Source organism: Aspergillus homomorphus, assembly GCF_003184865.1.
Source record: "Aspergillus homomorphus CBS 101889 unplaced genomic scaffold BO97scaffold_9, whole genome shotgun sequence".
In the NCBI taxonomy this organism is placed as follows: Eukaryota; Fungi; Ascomycota; class Eurotiomycetes; order Eurotiales; family Aspergillaceae; genus Aspergillus; species Aspergillus homomorphus.
The window spans coordinates 131,252-149,589 of record NW_020291895.1 but is presented as its reverse complement, the minus strand read 5'-3'; the positions used below and the strand labels follow the sequence as shown (position 1 = coordinate 149,589).

General features: G+C 51.9%; 6 protein-coding genes across 6 annotated transcripts; 5 read left to right on the top strand and 1 right to left on the bottom strand.

Moving 5' to 3' along the window:
- Positions 1–318: 318 nt before the first annotated feature.
- Positions 319–1,205, bottom strand: BO97DRAFT_432929 (uncharacterized protein; the record flags this gene model as incomplete). Its single annotated transcript, XM_025697571.1, has 3 exons — positions 319–573; positions 633–1,058; positions 1,143–1,205. The coding sequence occupies 3 exons, from the start codon at positions 1,203–1,205 to the stop codon at positions 319–321; spliced, it is 744 nt and encodes a 247-aa protein (XP_025553394.1).
- Positions 1,206–5,933: 4,728 nt separating this feature from the next.
- BO97DRAFT_422670 (uncharacterized protein) lies at positions 5,934–8,427 on the top strand (the record flags this gene model as incomplete). The annotated part of the gene is made up of 4 exons (XM_025696810.1): positions 5,934–6,013; positions 6,112–6,686; positions 6,744–8,224; positions 8,275–8,427. 4 exons carry the CDS (start codon positions 5,934–5,936, stop codon positions 8,425–8,427), a joined length of 2,289 nt encoding a protein of 762 aa, XP_025553393.1.
- Positions 8,428–9,426: 999 nt separating this feature from the next.
- Positions 9,427–10,863, top strand: BO97DRAFT_340685 (dolichyl-phosphate beta-glucosyltransferase; the record flags this gene model as incomplete). The annotated part of the gene is made up of 3 exons (XM_025691607.1): positions 9,427–9,543; positions 9,643–10,440; positions 10,519–10,863. The coding sequence occupies 3 exons, from the start codon at positions 9,427–9,429 to the stop codon at positions 10,861–10,863; spliced, it is 1,260 nt and encodes a 419-aa protein (XP_025553392.1).
- A 1,105-nt stretch (positions 10,864–11,968) lies between these two features.
- On the top strand, positions 11,969–12,655 carry BO97DRAFT_341038 (uncharacterized protein; the record flags this gene model as incomplete). The annotated part of the gene is made up of 1 exon (XM_025691622.1): positions 11,969–12,655. One exon carries the CDS (start codon positions 11,969–11,971, stop codon positions 12,653–12,655), a length of 687 nt encoding a protein of 228 aa, XP_025553391.1.
- Positions 12,656–14,278: 1,623 nt separating this feature from the next.
- On the top strand, positions 14,279–16,230 carry BO97DRAFT_280832 (uncharacterized protein). Its single transcript, XM_025691068.1, has one exon. The coding sequence runs from the start codon at positions 14,648–14,650 to the stop codon at positions 15,911–15,913; it is 1,266 nt and encodes a 421-aa protein (XP_025553390.1). The 5' UTR covers positions 14,279–14,647; the 3' UTR covers positions 15,914–16,230.
- BO97DRAFT_281041 (putative cell wall protein) lies at positions 16,216–18,331 on the top strand. The gene is made up of 3 exons (XM_025691069.1): positions 16,216–16,512; positions 16,665–16,752; positions 16,805–18,331. The coding sequence occupies exons 2-3, from the start codon at positions 16,669–16,671 to the stop codon at positions 18,194–18,196; spliced, it is 1,476 nt and encodes a 491-aa protein (XP_025553389.1). The 5' UTR covers positions 16,216–16,512; positions 16,665–16,668; the 3' UTR covers positions 18,197–18,331.
- The last annotated feature ends 7 nt before the right edge of the window (positions 18,332–18,338 follow it).

Below are 18,338 nucleotides of genomic sequence, written 5' to 3'. Positions count from 1 at the left end.
AGTCGTCCGAGGTCTGTCCGATCGTCCGATGACCAGGAATGAGAATCAAGGTCGGAGTTGGTCACGCGACATTTATGGTAGCTGCTATATCTCCGAGTCGGATCCGATGAGAGGGGCAGTGCGCTGGTTGTGCTGATTGACGACGTTCATTGGATATATGATAGTTTTGTGTTGAACCGGCCTTGGTTCTGATGACTCTAGTTTACTGCCTGCCTTAGCTATCTCATTTGAGCGGTGTTCATTTACTCAGGTATACATATGCTAGTATTGAGAGCGAATAGTCGGTGCTTAGACTTATCTGAACCACGCATATCTATTTTACGGGATACCTAACCGGCCCTCTATTCTTCGACAGCTCGAACCTCTTCCCCACAGTAAATGTATGAATTTCGACTCTATGCTATCTAGAATACGAGCTTCTGCCTTGTAACACCCACGAGTAACCGAAGTGAACAAAGTACACCGTAAACAGGCCAAGCAATTACAGTCCTGCGGCATGATGAAGTCATACATGGAAGCGTACTCGAAGCTGATGGGACAGAACCCGGCGAACTCCCAATCAAGAAGCCACAGCTGACCTCCAGTCAGGAGAAACAAGAAGGTTTCGCGGGCAAGATCTGGTGAGTGAAGACAAACTTCGTGCCTATTGGTATTGGCTCGGTGGCATCTGGCATGGGGTCTTGATCCACGACTTGCATTACCGGCGGCATGGATGTGAATTGCGGCCAGCATTGGATAAACTGATTGAGTTCTCTGGGTCCTGAACGGGTAGGAAGACCGTACTTATCTTCCAGCCAGAAAGGCCTGCATTCGCCTGTCGCGAGCGACCCGGCGTTTGGCAGGTGACGGATCGCGGGATTTTTATGCATCAGCGAAGCTGTAGACCAAGCTTGAGAGTCGTGAACAGCTGTCCAGATGACGTCCAATGTATTTCCCTCGGTTCGATCCACGATGATGTAAGTATTGAACAATCTATAAACTGTCCTTCGTACAGTAGGGCCGACCGCGTAATCCAAGTCTTTTGGCAACCTCCATAGCCTCCATAGCATCTTCTGTCTCTGTAAATGTATAGTTTGTAGCTATGAAATTTGAGGAAAGGTTGCACACCCGGCAACTAGATGTCATATGGAGAGGAAAGGGACATGCTTGATCAATTCTGTATCGGAATAGCCTTCCAGTAGGTCCTCACTGAAGTGCGGATCCATATTGATAAGCAAGAAATTCCACTAAGAAATGAAGCAGACAGGTGAAATGACTTCCCAGCTTTACGATATGAACCTGGAAGTTTGTCTTAGTAGGTAGCGATAAAGATAAATGCAAGTTGGGGTTATGTGGCAGAAACAGCTTTCGTGACATGGCGCCCCCTCTTTCAACGCGAGCTTCCCTTGGAACTGTGACTTGCTTTTTCTCTGGCGAGTTTGTTCTATCAGTTTCGGACCTATACTTGAATGGCATTACCCCACATAAGATGTTGACAGGGATTTGCAGTGAGGAGTACCCGCCGTGTTGTAATTGTGGCGATTTAGCAGTCTCAGTTAATCGGGATTCTGTGTTCAAGTAGGAATCCGCACTGCAACATTATAATATACGAAAGACATCCCAAAGCCCACTGCATGGGTGTCTGGGGTACAAGGATATCAACTCCAACTTCGATCATGAAGGGATTATCAATTCTTCGGAAATAAGTTCCAGATTGCCGATGAGGAAAGTACTATCCCGCGCAGCATTGTTGTTTGTTTTCGGATTCTCTGAAGAGCCCGTAGCGAGCGAAATGTCTTTCGGCTGTCAGTAGTCGCCTTTGTCGATCGAATCTGACGTTCCATATGCACACGGGGAGGGGGCGCGGTCGAACCAATAGACTGTATTGGATTGGCACGAAGTAGCTACCGCAGTCGCAGCTTAGACGGATGAGATTCCGCGAATGAAATTGCGTTAGCGACTATAGCTAAGTTTTCGACGCTGGTGCATCTATACCTAGTGGGCTATTTCGACACTATATTCAAAGAGGGCCATCTTGCATGTAGGTCTGTTCTGCATCATATATGAACGGAGATGAAGCCAAGGTATGAGAGGGGGACGAAGGAAGATCCGGCTGAATTGTAATCGGGGATATGCACAGCAAGGGTAAATGGCAGCCTCTTTCTGGTTCGTCCGAATTCGAGCTACTCGTCCATGACCATGTGCTGTCAGCCGACGTGACTTGCATGATTGGCGCTGGAGGTACATGGTCAGGTACTCCGTACCTGAAGCGGGGTTCATCACCTTTCTCTTTATTGAGTCGTCCCGTCTGAAGGGAAAGGAGAAACCGACGATCCATCGTCAATTCGGTTGGTTGTTTGTTCGAGTTTGTGAACAACCTCCTGCGGGAAGAAGAGGAAGGATGCGCCAAGGAGCGGCAATGCGCATGGCCGGGTATGGGCCGTATGGATTAAGGCAGCCACTAGACTGGATTGGTTTGGCTGGTTCGTCGAGCAGCTACTTCACTGTAGTTATCTAAACTAGTGGTTAGCGGTCAGTAGGCTGATCACCGATAGAAACTAGTGGTTCTTGCGCTAGGATTGTTGAACGTTTCGCAATACTAGGTAATACCATGCAGACCAGGCGGTACTGATTAGAGTGTCTGCTGAGACAATGAATGCTGAGTTATCTCAACTAGTAAGTCTTGGAAGAATAATGCAATGTGTTGCCTTGGTCCGAAGTAGCATTCTGTGGTGTATACAGGCTTATGCATGGAGAGCATGTTTGTCTGCCTTGGTTGAGAGCTGTTGACATGGGTCGGTGTGGGTACAATAGTATGGATGCAGATCAGCCAGGTCGCTGAATGAGGACAGGTCCAATGTCGTGTCTGATAACAAAGGCTTCCTTAGGAAAACGATTATCTAAAGTTAGACTGGTTGCTGAGGAAAGAGCTGTTGTTGTCAAGGCTGGACTGAAGACTGCCGAGCCCGGCACTTTCGGCAAGTGCTGTGCGTACAGTAGTAAATATCGTACACCATGTGAGCATCCTCTCTCTTGTTCCATAAACTGAGTAGAATCAGTTCAATTCCAATCGTGATTACTGAACTTGTTGTACATGTATCATGTACAGTACGAAGCTTTTAGCAGCCAATGTTGAATATTTGCCAACTGCATACTGTATACTGTACTGTGCCTATGTACGGTACAATTTTTTTGAGCATCGGATTTCAGTGCTATTTCAGGAGTAAACTTCAGTTGCACTAATCTCAAACTTAAGTTTGAGCTACAAGGCCTCAGCACGGTCCGCGGCTCTGGCCCGATGTCAGTCAGGCAGAGAAACTCTAACAATGGCGCATTGGCAAGCTGAAGCTATAGCATGCCTAACTATAGTCAGGCACTAGGCTTTGCAGAGAAGATCCCTCTGACACCGGAGTTATACGAGCCGGTGGAACCACAGGCCATCATAAATACTAAGGACCTTACGCTCGGACTGAACTGAGCGCAGATGACAAATGCGATACGAGCTTTCCTACTACAGCTTTCCTGGCAGATACGAACGACTTATACCCAAGATCATAAGGATTGCAGGTACCACAGTCGAATATGACTATCCTTTGCGAGGAATCTGTGACTCGGGCGAAAGCGCCGCGCACCACCAGCCTTATTCGGACTGCCTGGGCGATCAGGCCCTGAAAGTAGAGGCAGTGGCACCAAGCCTTGGACGTTGAACGTGGCGCGCTGATCATGGGCGATGCCCCTTTCACACGGTATTTGCCCAAACAAAAGTAATGTAACGAATGAAGCCCATGGCTGTACGGAGTACGACTCTAATGGTGTCAGTAGCTTTCACCAGTGTGCTCTTGCCCAAGCCGCTCGAGATGCAATCTCATCGAATACGAACACCGAGGGCACCCATAGACGGCTCCGACAGGGTTACCTCGCAGAATTTCGGTCGGTGCCTATCATTAGATCGAATAAGCGGTGTCCATGCAAGGGTAAACCCGATTATTTGGAGCCGACGGGATTGACTCCTAAGGATAAGAGACAGAAAACGGCTATTGCGGCTGTCTCGGGTGAAGACTCCGGCTCAATAACAAAAGAAAAAAGGGCCAGACCATCTGCAGGGCTGTGAGTAGGGTCGTCGTAGAGGCAAGAAAATGTCAGGCGGACAATGGCGTATGCGCGATCTGTTGATCGACAACGAGTCATGAGGTATCAAGGGGGAAAGATCAAAATCAGACGCCGTACGGCGAACTCTCGATTTGCCAAATGAATGCGATCTGATGAGCGTTAACGGCCTGGACTCTAGAATGTGGATCAATGGTAACTATCAATGACTTCGCGTGGTCAGTCGTTCGAGAAGACTCGATGCGCACCCTATGACGCAAGGGCAAGCCATCATCATCCCTGGAATTAAGCTTGTCGGTTGAGTGGCAGCGATGAGTATTTGATTGAACGATATCGGCAGCCTGCTGCTGCATGCAAGGAGTGTGGGTGGGTGTCCCAAATTGTCGGGTTCGGCGTCGACGTCGCAGGATCCACCCGCATGAGACTCTCAGTGTTGATAATCAACATTGGTGTCAATACGCATGTAGGTAGACTTTCCGATGCACATTCTCTCGAAATACGGCCTTACCGTTGAACAAAGTTCGGGTGAGATGATGAATTAGTGCGACATGGGACATGGGCATTAATGCATGGGTTCCTGATTTCGGATGAGCTTGACAAGGCGACCGACCCGTTGACAGCTCTCCTAATCTGGGCATAAGCACTGAGGGAAAACACTGATTTGGAAAAACATCCTGTGACATTAGTTGCTGTCTACTGAATCGAAAGAATGAAAGAAAGGAGAGCCTCAACGCCACCGAAATGCGGCCTTTTTGTTTTGTTCTTTTCAAGGTTGCCGATTGAAGGCGAGTCGCGATCAGCGAGACAGGATACAGGATCGCTTTCGTCCAAAGAATAGGATAAAATAAAATAAGACAAGAAGAACTGACGAGAACTGTGACGGAGTGGGATGATAGATCCTTGATGCTGTTCGCAAGGGAGTCGTGGGAGAAGTATGGATGAAGTCGAGAAGGACAAGCTGTGACGAGACAAGACAAGGCAACCAGGCAGGCAACGACGGCGACGGCGGTGGTGGGCTTTCTGTCAGTCTACATTACCGGAACATTACCAGATAGATTACATCTCTACTTTACTCCCAGCCAGCCAGCTTCGATCGCGCGAAATTCTGCCCCTCGGCTTGACTCGTGCTTGCTGCTGCGGGCGGGCTTTGGCCCTCCAAGGCTTCCAATAATTCCCTCGCCTTCCGTCTCGGCACTTGACTTACTTACTAGCACTTTACAACCTTTACACCCTTTACTTACCTCACATCTCCACTTCGCTGTTACTTTAGCCTCTGTCGCCTTTTGAGATACATCTCTTCTTCATACAATTAACCTTCCCCCCTCTCACCAGGTCGAAGCTAGATACGGAGTACTCATTCTGCTCCTACTCCCCAGCGCAGTTTCCTTCTGTCGAGGGCGCTTCAGCTGTTCGTGCGCCTTTCCTCGGTGAACCGGTTTGCTCGCACTGGCGTCCCAGGCAGAGATGGGGTTAGTTGCCTAAAGAAACCTAAACCATTTTCATGTCTGCGCTCTTATAAATAGTATTTCCCTCTATTTCCTATTGTTCTCTCCCAGTCAAGCATTATCGCGACATCTTGCGCACGTTTACCCGACACTGTCTCTGGTTCAAGCCCTTTCACACTATCTCGTGCGTATTCCCAGACTTCCTCAATCTATATCCATCTCTCGCTTTCTTGCCTACGGGAAGAGGACCCACGGGATAGGGGGTGAAAAGAAGGAATAAGAAGACACTTCAGAGTTCTATTTTCTTTCTCTTCATCACACTTTCCCAGTCCAATTCATCATTGTCACTGACGGAGAACTGATTTCCAACCAGATGACGTTGTTACATAAGCTGCCAACACAATGAGTGACGGAAATGATGGTCAGGAACCTCGGTCAGGTTGGCATCACGATTCTGCCGATGGCGACGCTGAATCTCTGAGGTGAGTTACCCCCATCTCTTTGCAGATTTTGCCTCGCTGTTGTTTCTTGGATGCATGTCTAGTCGGAAAGTTTCCCAAGTTTCTGATCTTATGTGCAGAAAATCTTCTTTGCCATCGGTTCGGGGTGATGGTTCTCCGGCTAGTTCAACGATCACCAACCAAGCCGTCCACTCAGCCAGTGCCTCATTTGCGCCTGAAAGAAGTGCTTCTAATGGTACCGTTCCAGTGGACTTGGTTTCGGATGGCGCCAGTGAGCAGGCTCTTGGCTTCAACTCATCGGCTATGTCAACGAAGCAGCGCCCTCGAAGATGGGAAGCAAATAGCAGTCGAGGGTCCTCTCCATTCCGACCACGAAGCTCAAAAGCGATCGGAAAGAAAACGAAGAGCCGTAGTTCGCCCGGCAGAGTCGCAACTCTACCACCGTTCGCGGCCCACGACTCAAATGCGCCGCGCGGTGACCGCACTCCGCCTTCGCAACTCCAGTCAGAACGATTTCATCTCAGTCCAACTTCATCTGACGAACTATCGCTGACGCGGAGCGCCAGCCCGGAAGAGGCGGCCTTGACCCAGCGGTCACGTGAGTCGTCGGAGGACATCAGCTATGGCCGAGAATCCGCGAGACAGTTAAGCGAGGAGCAGAGTCATGTGGGAATTGGCACTGAAACAACTGGAGGTACAGCATCGCATGGGCTCCTTCTGCAACCGGAATCTGATTTTAAACCTTTAACAGAAGAGAATCGGATCAATGATATCCGAGCAACTTATTCTGGTCTAGAAATGTGCGAGAATAGCGTCATAGCATATGACAAGCAACTCCTCGCCATGGATACTTTGGCCACGCACCTCCAACTTCAAGTGATCACTGACCTGCATTGGACGCTAATGAAAGAGCACCATGATTTCTTCTTGGCCTGCGCAAATCCCCAAGCAAGCCCAAGTGTGAAAAGCCTTCCCGAAACATACATGATGCCAACTCGCTTGTGGCGCCACGGAATTCATGACTACCTGGAGATGATGCGTCATCATCTCCCGCACTCCCTTGAGCACATGTTGTCTTTCATTCACCTCGCCTATAGCATGATAACAACTTTGTTACTGGAAGCGCCTGCATACGAAGAGACCTGGATGGAATGTCTAGGAGATATCTCAAGGTACCGAATGGCCACGCGAACTGCTGACATGCAGGAATCCGAATTGTGGGCTGGCGTTGCAATGACTTGGTACAATCGAGCAGCTGACCGGAACCCGGACATGGGTAAATTCCAACACCATCTGGGAGTCTTGGCTCGACATGATGTCACACAGAAACTCTTCTATTACACAAAATCTCTCCTCGTCGGGCAGCCTTATCTAGACACGGAGACAAGTGTTCTCGACATCTTCAATCCGTTTTTGAAAGACTCTAAAGCGATGCACCGTTTTCCACCGATCAGTGCATTCATTGCTGCGCACGCGTTCCTTTTCACCGGAGACGTGAACGACGACGTCCACGATGCCGTTAATACCTTTTTATCGCACTTGGATCAGTACGTGGTTCATCTCGGAGAGACATTCATCTTGCAAGGTTTCTTCATCTCAGCTTGTAATCTAGCGGCCGTCCTGGAATACGGGAACGAGGATGCACTTCTATCACTTGAACTCGATGAATCAAATGAAAGCAAACCAGTATCCGTTCAAGACTGGATTGCATCGGCCGCTTCTCGTTGGACTTTGCCGGATGACCTTGAGGCGGTGCAGAACGAGTTGCTCGCCTCCAGAGACTCGCCGGATCTGTCCCCGACATTTTTCTACGGCTCTTATATGGCGTATCAGACAATGTCGGTGCTCCTCGATCGGATTGGCGACAAGAATATCTACGCCGCATGCCATGTCTACCTCGCGTTTCTGTGGTGCCTCGCGTTGACCCCCACAGGGATGAAGCATATGGAGGCTGTCATCCCGTGGAGGAAAATCTCTGAATTTCTCAATTCTTTGTTTCGCAGCTACATCAAACCGCACATCGCGGAAAGGTCTGAGTTTCCGGTGTCTGAGGAAACCACCTGGGTGGCCGAGGATTTTCTCATCAGAGGACAGTGTTGGGCCCAACGCTTCTATCCCCCATCGTTCTTTGACGGTGCGCCTACTGTAGACTACGGGAGGCATGTTGAGCGGCCATCTCGTGATATAACGAGAATGTATAGATGCCTCTGGCTGGGCATAAGGCTTTCCGGGGTAAGCTCTCATTGAACCTGGTGTCACAATGATATACTGATGGGAGGCAGTTCAACCGTTGGATTACGTATGACTCTGAGACTCGAAAATTCTCCACGACTCGCTTTGCTCTGGACCTCGAAGAGATCGCCGAGAAACACAATCCTTTTGCAACACAAACAAGCAAAGGAAAGCAACCATCGCAGCGTGCGAAGGTGCCCTAGTCTTGAAAGATATCATGCAAACGACCGGTATAGAAAGGCTCAGCACTTCTTGCTAGTATTATAACCCCAACTACAGAAGACAATAGAACAGGAAGACTACCGGGCTAACGATCTGTTATACTGATCGGTTGTGACCTGAGTCTCCTAGCCGAAGGTTGACCTCTCAGGTGGTTCGGGAGCATACGAGGCTGAGGGCAGCGGCCAGGCTCATAATCCATCCAGCGCATCAACTAGACCCAGCCAGTCTGGACAGGAAACCCGATTGTCGTCTGCTTTCTAGATAACGGCTCTATCAATGGTCCACCGATCCATTGAAGCCGGGAGGCAAAGGTGCTCAGGCTCCTTGATTCGTGTCAGGCTCGTGCCTGGCCTCATAGCAGAAGGTTCTTTGTTTCAATAGCTCCGATAAGACCTATAACTACGGTTCATCAGCCATGAGATAAATGTTGGTCAGAAGTCCGAATATAACATTTTCGATTACCGGCGAAAGGAGCGGCTTGCCTGGAACCTAAATTGCCCAAAGATGTTATATGCGAGGAAGAACAATAAATAGAACGAAAAGGTCTCCACCGGGTGACGACTCAGGCCGCGCAAAAAGGACAGGTGGTGGTCGTTCCGTCGCGCGGCCTCGGCGGAAGGAGCGGAGTTAAGTTACTGTGCTTAGTCTCAACTTGGTTACCTTACTTAGTAACCTTACTCTGGATGGTTGTAATTAAACCCGCCTGCCTTCTCGGATCAACCACGTTGCCTCCACTTCCCCCTCAATAGTCAATAGGATGGCCATCTCCCTCACTCTGGGATCGCTTCCCTCTCCCTCCTAACTGTTACTTTATTCACCGTGACCGTTCACTTTTCCTAGGACAGTTTCCGTGTCGCATGGCTGGCCAGGATCGGATTGTCCCTATTTTTATCCCTCTGAGCACTTGAGCTCCTCCGCCCGCGGCGACTGTGCCATCGCTCCTTCGTATCCCCCCGTCCGACGACTGGTTAATCTACACCATGGCTCAAGAAGCGTGGTCCGACATCTGTGTCCAATGCGTGGAGCTGCTGGCTAATGTTCCGCTCTCCGTCCTGCTCGTCACCTTTGCCGCAACCTTCACTGGATTCCTTGTGCTGGTATGTTTACTCCTGGTCCCGCTCTACTCCCTGGGTGCACTCGGCTCCCTGGCTTCAATTACCCCGAGCAGTAACTAACCGCGTGATTGAGTTCTAAAGGTCTACGCTACCCTTTACGCGGTCGCACCTGTACCACGGAAGCCATATCCCGAAGAAAAACGATATCGAACCCTGACTAAAGATGGAGCGATCACGGAACCTCAAGAACTACCTTGCTGGCAGGATACTCTGAACGCCAAGAAGCGTGCCGGTCGGATCCTCGACGATCCGTCCGTGGAAGAGCCGGAGCTATTCCTTTCCCTGGTCGTGCCCGCCTACAACGAAGAAGATCGTCTGGGGGGCATGCTGGAAGAGGCTGTGAACTATCTGGAACGGATGTATGGCACGGTGACCAGCTCCACCCCGAATGGCGCGGGCTCTGGTGTAGCGGAGGAGACTCTCCGTCAACGCAAGCTGGCGAACGGGCATGCCAATGGCAGTGCGACGTATCGCCCCGTGCACGACAACAAGGGCTGGGAGATCATCATCGTCTCCGACGGGTCCAAGGATAAAACGGAAGAGACGGCGTTCACGTTTGCTCGCGATCATCAGCTCTCGCTGCATCCAAAGGGTTACTCTGGGCCCTGGACCCCGGGCACGCAAGAGGGTGTCCATATTCCGCCCGGGACGATTCGAGTGGTGACCCTGACTGAGAACAGAGGTAAGGGCGGCGCTGTGACCCATGGCATGAGACACGTTCGTGGCCAGTATGTGGTATTCGCGGATGCCGATGGAGCCAGTAAGTTCGAGGATCTCGGTAAGCTGGTCGCGGCCTGTCAAGGGGTCGAGGATGCTCAGGGTCGCGGTGTGGCTGTGGGCTCCCGCGCCCACATGGTTGGAAGTGAGGCGGTGGTCAAGGTAAGGTTTATCACGCTTCTGATGCACTACTCAGATTTCGAATCTTACAGGATGGCTCTTGCTAATCGGTGTCGGTAGCGATCCAAATTGCGCAATTTCCTCATGCACTCGTTCCATTTCATTCTCCGGCTGTTGACTCCCTCCAAAACCGCCACCATCAAAGACACCCAGTGCGGATTTAAGCTTTTCACGCGAGCCTCCCTGCCCTACATCATCCCGTTCATGCATTCCGAAGGATGGATTTTCGATGTGGAAATGCTCATGCTGGCCGAGTTCGCTGGCATTCCAGTGGCTGAGGTGCCGGTGGGCTGGAGAGAGGTCATGGGAAGTAAATTGAATGTGGTTCGAGATAGTGTCGGCATGGCCTGGGGATTGGCTGTTTTGCGGGCCGCGTGGTTGCTCGGCATTTACCAGCGCACCTGATATATATTCGGCCTACAACGAGAACCTGCGGCAAGGGGACCGTAATATAGTTTCATTAATGTGATTGTGTCCTTGAACCGGTAATCGATTGTCTGAACGGTGTCTGCTCTAAGCTAGGTGCATTGGGGCGTGGGACATCGTCCCTCATTCGTCATCGGTGGCAAAATCCAGGACCGGCACATTGGAACATTCCTCAAACGCGGGGGGAGAGATTGCATCACTGGCGAGTCAAAGATAGCTCAAAGATTGTGATTGCTCTCAATCTGTCTGTTGGTCTTCTCAGATGCCACGCAGATAGAGCTTATTTGGTTACACAGTGGTGGCATGGCCCCTTTTCCATTCCGGTGCATCATTGATTCATACTAAGTACACTTTGTCTTCCTTCCATCGGTGGGCACGGGTCTTCCCGAGAGCCTCGTCCTGTCGATAAACTTTGTGAATAAACTTCTGGGCCGGAAAAAAAAATTGCAAAGAAAAGAGAAGAGAAAAAAAAATCGGTCGGTCCTGGTCCGGTCCGAGTCTCGTCACTTTTTTTTCTATTCCTGATTGCCCCCCTTTTGCCGTCTTCTTCAAATTGGTTGAATGATGCCGATGTGAGGTGATGTCCTAAAAAGAGAGGGTGGTCTGATATTCTCCCGTCTTTTGCTTTTGGCCCCGTTTTCTAGTCCTCGTTTTTCTGCTGCTGACCCGGGAGCTGTTCCTTATACATCCATTTGCGTTATCAGACGGCACTTGGCATGATCTGATCGACCTCTTGATCGCACCCTCTCTGCGGTGGCCAGAACTTGTCTGCTGGCCTCTACGACGCCTTGCCTGACGTGGATCGTCTCGAGTGTGGTCTTTATAACCGATCCCAACATAGATCGGGTATATAAAGCAACTGGGCGGCTAGTACTACCAGCTGGTCTGATCTAACTGAAACTAGTTGATTCTTCAGACCCCGTCTTCAGGGGGTCTACTTACTAGCTCGCGACTATATCTGCTATCTGATTATCTTTACATCATTTTCCATCATCGTCTTCGTGACTTCTATTGAATCTACACAATGGGTGTTCCTGAGCATATAGACCATTCGGTCTCGCCGTCTCAGAAGAAGACGGCAACCATGTCATCCCTATTTCTCAAACTCCCCCTCGAGCTTCGTCTCATGATATATGAATACGCGCTGGACGTTCCGAACGACTACATGGACCGTCCGATGATTGTGATCAACGACCGTGGCAACGTGTTCACCGCGCGCGGACGATATCGAGCCCTATCCATGTGTCCCAGCTGGGTGGGTGAGAACGGACGAGTCCGAAATCTCCTGTCGGTCAACCGGCAGATCCACGACGAGGTCGAGGACTATGTGTACTCGCACAACACGCTGTTCTTCCTCAATTCGTTCAACCTCGATCGCATGGCCGCCTTCCTGGACACCCTCAGTGCCACGGCGCGCGACCGCATCCGCAGCGTCGGCTTCGAGATCTTCTTCTTCGTCCACTCGCAGACGGGCGTGCCCAAGCGCACGCTGAAGGAGTATGAACGCGCGGCGCGCATCCTGCGCGAGAAACTGCCGCATTGGACCAACACCCTGTTCTATCTGGACCCGCGGTTCTACTACCCCTCCGCCTCGGTCGGGGGTTTGCAGTCGTCGGCGCGCGGCATCTGGTCGCTCGCCACGATGTTTGGGGCCCTGGGCAAGGACCTCCATTTCTTCCCGTTGCCGTCCATGCATCGGTATGTGATGGATGATGCGAAGAAGGTGCTCCAGGCTCGCACGCGCGCGCCTCCGCAGAAGCTCGTCTTTTAGGGTCTTGATGGATATTGGCCGTTGTCTGTGGCCTCTGTCCTAATGCCTTTCAATGTTTCACGTTTCCTTGTTAGTGGTCGGCATTTTGGCAGCTTCTTTTTTTTTGTCCTTGGCGAATATGGGCTTGGTGTTATCCGTTTGTTTTCTTGGTTGTTCGGATGGCGCACAGGCGGTGGTCCTTTACTCCAGGTTTATCCCGTTGGGACTATCATCTGCAGGATGACGTTGAGAGCGACTCAAACCGAGGGATTGCCATATGGTCAACTCCCTTAATCTCGGGACCTCTCCACTCATAATATCAAAAGGTATTATCAGCGGTCCCGCGGTTGGCAGCGGCGGGAATCTCGTCGTGCTGGTCGGTCGGTCGGTCGTCGGTCGGGTCAGGACTGGAGGGATGGAGTTCGATAAGCATAAGTTGGACAGGAGTTTCATTTGTGAGCCTTTGGAGGGCAAGCTTGCATACATCTGTGTATATAGTTTATAGACTTGATTTGGGATTTATGATCATCGTCCTGCTTCTTCGGTTCCTTTGCATGGAGTTTTGAGGTGGAAATAACCGTGATTATCAGCCGAGAGAAATTCCCACTTTTTTTTCCCGCCCCGCGCGGGTTTGGATCTATACAGTCGACCTCCTTTCTCTCCTCACTACGTTATTATGTGAGACTATCTATCTATCTGGTGGACATGCCAGATGATGAAAGGACAGTCTCCGGTTCCACGCACATGAATGGATCATGAAATCATCTAGTGTTCAGTCAGGAATGGGCGGAGATTTCTTCCAGTCCTGGTTCGAGAGAGCAGCGAAAGAATGACCGCAGTGAATCGTGGAGGAGAAGCAGACCATGTCGTCATCGGTCCCTCGTGATCGACTCATTATGTTTCTGTTTTCTGCTTGTCTCCTTTGTCTTATTGTTATGTATGTCATTCAAAGAAGCACCACCTTCTTAATAAGTCATTGTGCCAGTTGACTTTGGAAGGGAGGCAATCAACAACAACTTATCGGTCTCTCTCCCTTCCTCCCCTGGTGCCTGGTCACTCACTCACTCACTGAACACTGCTGGTAGGTACGTGTACAGAGTCACAGCAGTACCAACTGAACACTGCTGGTGCTTTTGCTGACTCCTGTTGTTCTTCCCCCCGCATTTCGCGCAAAGGGTGGATCTTCTGCTTTGGATCTTCCATCCTACAGTACTCTGCCTCTCCTCTTCTTCTTTCCTCCTCCCCCCCTCTCTCTCTTACCCTGTTTTTCCTCATTCCCTTTTCTTCATTTGATCGGTCCACTGCTTGACGATGTCGCTCATTCAATAATAATTTTAGCCTGTGATCAGCACTCACCCACCTCCCCACCTTCTCCCACCCGTATCGCTACAGTCAGTCAAGTGCATCGTCCACTTGGCCGTCCTCGTGTGGTCGCCTGCGTCCAACAATTGTTTCCGTCCACTCGAAACACCTCCTCCTCCTCCACCATTTCTGTCCAGTTCGCCTCGCAGCTCTCGGTTGTGTTTCAGGCACCGTCCAAACGTTATCAATCAGGGGTTCATTCAGCATTCCATTGACCGCTGCAGACAACTAGCTTTAACCCCCCCCCGCCCTCTCCCCCCACTCCCTGTGCTCCTCTTATTCGCCACTTGGGTAAAGTGGTCCGTTGTCGTGGTTCCCTGGCTCTTGTCATTGCGAAGCGGTGTCGCTGCATCCGTGCATTATCACAAGTTGTTTGGTTGTCGCCTCGTGCAGCCAACGGACTTGTCTTTTTCTACCATACGGTCTAAGGCATTGATTGACTGACTGACTGACGGCCTTACTGTCCGCTTCATTCCATCGTTGCCTCCTTTCTAGTGCGCCCTACGCTGCCCCTCCTTTCTTCCTCTCTCCCCCTCCCCATCCCTTTATGAGGGCGCGATCGACCCTCGACAGACCTAGGAAAGTACTCCCCTCTCTCCTTCTGGAGTGTCTCAGAAACCCGAACTCCCTCAGTCACCCGCAACCAACAAAATGAAATCAGCAACCGCCATAAAATCACCCAATGGTCATGGGAGTGTGTACAAGGAGGTGCGCTTCTCTCCTACTCCTACCCCCGTCCGCCGTACGCAATCGGTGCCGAATGCGCATCCCGCCTTGAGTGTACAAGGTGCCGCCGGCGTTACCTACTCGAGTTTGAGTGCCAGTTATCTCGACCAGGCGCGATCGCTCCTGGACCGTCAGCGCGCCAGCTTCGAGAATGAAAAAAAGATGTTTGAAGAGGAGCGACAATTGTGGGAAAAAGAACGGGCGCTGTTGAAGTCGAGGATATCTGAACTAGAAGCGCTGCTAAAAGGGCGAGGCTCCACCGCGTCGGCGACCGTGCCGACCGGCGCTTTTGCATCATCGAACTCTTTCTTTGCCATCAATGCCCCGTACGGTCGCTCACTCTCAGTAAGTTTTGCCGACCAAATCCACGCAAGTGCGCAGGTGTGGGAGGGATCTAGCCCTGGCAGCCGGCCCACAAGGGTATTTCCTGACGCGGAGAAGACGGACATCCACACTTTATCGTCGATCCCGGAGCAAGGAGCGCAATATGTCTCTGCGCCATCTTTAGACGCTGCTCTTTCACCCAAATCGCATGCAGTAGATCCCTTCACGGGCGCCAGTATTCCTGTACCGATTGAGAAGCTGGACAGCAAGCTCGACGGGATCACGCTCAAGTCATCCGCCCTGCCCCCCGAAGTCGTCGCCCGCGTGATCACACCACCGTCGCCGCCGTCGCTCGAGACCTCACCAACCTCGTCCACCCGCCCCTCCAGCGAGCATCGCAACAGTTTGAAACTGCGACTATCCGAGCTGGGCCCACCCGAGTTCAACTTGACCAGAAACGCAGGTCACACTCCCATGGCCAAAATTGATCGCGATATTGACACGGAGCAACCATCTCCGCAGGAGGCTCCAGATGAGCCCAGCCCCCTTGCTCCGGCAGCGCCTCGGCAACCTGCAGAAAAATCCGATTCGTACTTTGCAGACTTGCCGGAGGACCCAGCCCTGAAGGGGCCCCTCTCTTTGTTGAACGAGGAGGAACACGATAGTGGCTTTCTTAAGGAGCTTGACCAAAAGCTTCTGGACCAGGTCAAGCAGGTCCTTGGCCACCACCGCAGGGGCTCTGCGGAAGAGGAAGCTGATGAGGCTGAGCCCCCCAGCCAGGGTGAGACCGAAGAGCCTGAATTGAGATTCAAGAAAACGACCAATTTTGGAACGGCTTTTGGAAACTCGGGCTGCGGAAAAGTATAAGGCTCGCTGGGCTGATGCCGGGACTGTGTTCCGGTATAGGCTTAAAGCCACTTACCATCTATGGTGTTATATGGGTGAATTTGGTTTTTGATGGGATACTATGACTGATGACTCCTGACGATGCTGCTCTATTCTTTTTGCATATGCATCGACTACCATGTGTAACTACTAAATCAACTCTATTGTATCGGTGCCTCACTCCATCTTGACTCTGGGTCGATCTGTTGGCCGAGCAGTAGCAATGACTCTGCATCCCCTTGCATTAACTCCGGCCCGATTGGGCCAATATCCCCGTGTTTTCTCCTTGACCCCCTTCGTGAAGAAAGAAATGCAATTAGTATTGTTGTAGGGGGCAGGGGCGTCTGGGGAGAGTGTGGCTGCTGATAAGATGAGAGTTATTTCGATCGAGATCTTGGATCAATTGACGCCACTGTCTCGTGGGCCTTGCATAGGGACATAGGTTGCCCAGCAATGGGCACAAGGTACAACCTCCTAGAAAGGGCTATACAAAGGGTCACGCCCTTTGAGAAGAGAGCTTCAGGGTATAAAGATCAGATGGATTCTGGTCGAGTTTGAGTTCATCAGAGCATTCATCGGCTGTAATCATCCCAGCATCCATTCTTTCTTCCAATCTTTACACAACTGACATTCGCTGACTTTCTTTTGACTTCAATATCCACACACACACACACACACACACACACACACACACACAATCCACATTCTTTCCAACTCTCTTACAGATTTTCAGAATCATGTACAACTCCAAAAGTCTTTCGGCACTCTTGTGCCTTGCCCTAGTCACTCCTTCCGCTCTGTCAGCACCTGTTGCCTCCAAGGTAAGACCTACGCTCTTGAGCATTCGCGTCTGAACAATCTAACTCGTTGCAGAGCACAACTCTGGCCAAGAGACAGTTCGACTCGGAGAGCTTTGCTGGCAGCGGCACCGATATCTCCATCCCGGATGGGCCCTACTACAACACCGCGAGCGCCGCCGCCTCGCGCTACCACGAAGGCAGCAACAAAGACCGCGGATCGCATGAGACAGACAGCAGCACCGCAGCAGGTCAGGCCTGGAACATCGGGATTCCCGACGGGCCGAGCTACAATATGGGCAGCAGCGCCTCCTCCAATTACCACGAAGGCGGCGACAAGAACGGCGACAAGAACGGTGGTGGCTCGCACCAGTCGGACAGCACCGATGCAGGGCAATCTTGGAACATCGGGATCCCAGATGGACCCAGCTTCAACATGGGCAGCTTCTACCATGTGAGCCACGAGAGCACGGGAGCACCGAAGCCTGAGCCTGAGCCTAAGCCTCAGCATCCGGAGACCCCAGAGCCGGCATCTCCGCCCTCACCACCGCACAATGAGCCGGCCCCGGCTCCTCCTGCGCCTGCGCCTGCGCCTGCTACGCCTGCTCCAGCCCCCCAGACCCCCGGAGCACCCAGCCCCAACCCTCCGGCCGTCGGCCCTCCGACTCAACAAGGACCAGGAAACGCACCCGCTCCTGCCCCTCCAGCTCCTCAAGCCCCGGAAACTGCCCCTGCTCCTCCCCAGGAAGAGCCATCTGCTCCTTCTGAGCCGGCCTCGACTGCCCCTGTCCCTGCTCCTGTGCCTGCTTCCCCCGTTGGTGTCTCGCCCGTTGAGGAGCCTGCTAGCCCTACTCCTGCTCCTGCTCCGGAGACTGAGGAATCGGGATCTGAGGAACCTGCTGAGGAGTGCCTACTTCCTGGGTCTGAGTCTGAGGAAGAACCTGCATCTGGCCCTGCTCCTGAGGCTCCTGCGGCTGCTCCTGAGACTGCTCCTGAGACTGCTCCTGAGACTGCTCCTGAGACTGCTCCTGAGACTGCTCCTGAGACTGCTCCTGAGACTGCTCCTGAGACCGCTCCTGCGGCTGCTCCTGAGACTGCTCCTGAGACTGTTCCTGAGACCGCTCCTGAGACTGCTCCTGAGGCTCCCGCCGCTGCTCCTGAATCTAGCCCCGAGACTTCTCCCGAGTCTGGCCCCGAGGCTGCTCCCGAGTCAAGCCCCGAGTCTAGCCCCGAGGCTGCCCCTGAATCTAGCAACGAGTCTGGCCCTGCCCCCGAGCCTAGCTCTGAGTCTACCCCCGAATCTACCCCCGAATCAGCCCCAACCACAAAGCAAACCCAACCGAGCACCAACGGCCCATCCTCCTCCTCCGCACCCGCCACAGAACCCAAGACCGCCCCGGAGGCCGACAACAAGCCTTCCCCAGCAACCCCAGCTCTACCAGCCTACACCTGCCAATGCCCTGTCTAATCTCCTTGTCTCTGGTGTTACACACGTACACGCAACTTACTCACTCACGCCCCTCACTTCAAAGAGCAACCTTCATTCCCATTCTCTATACAAATTTCAGCATGATCAAGTAAGTGGCTGTTTCCGACGAAACAACCAACTT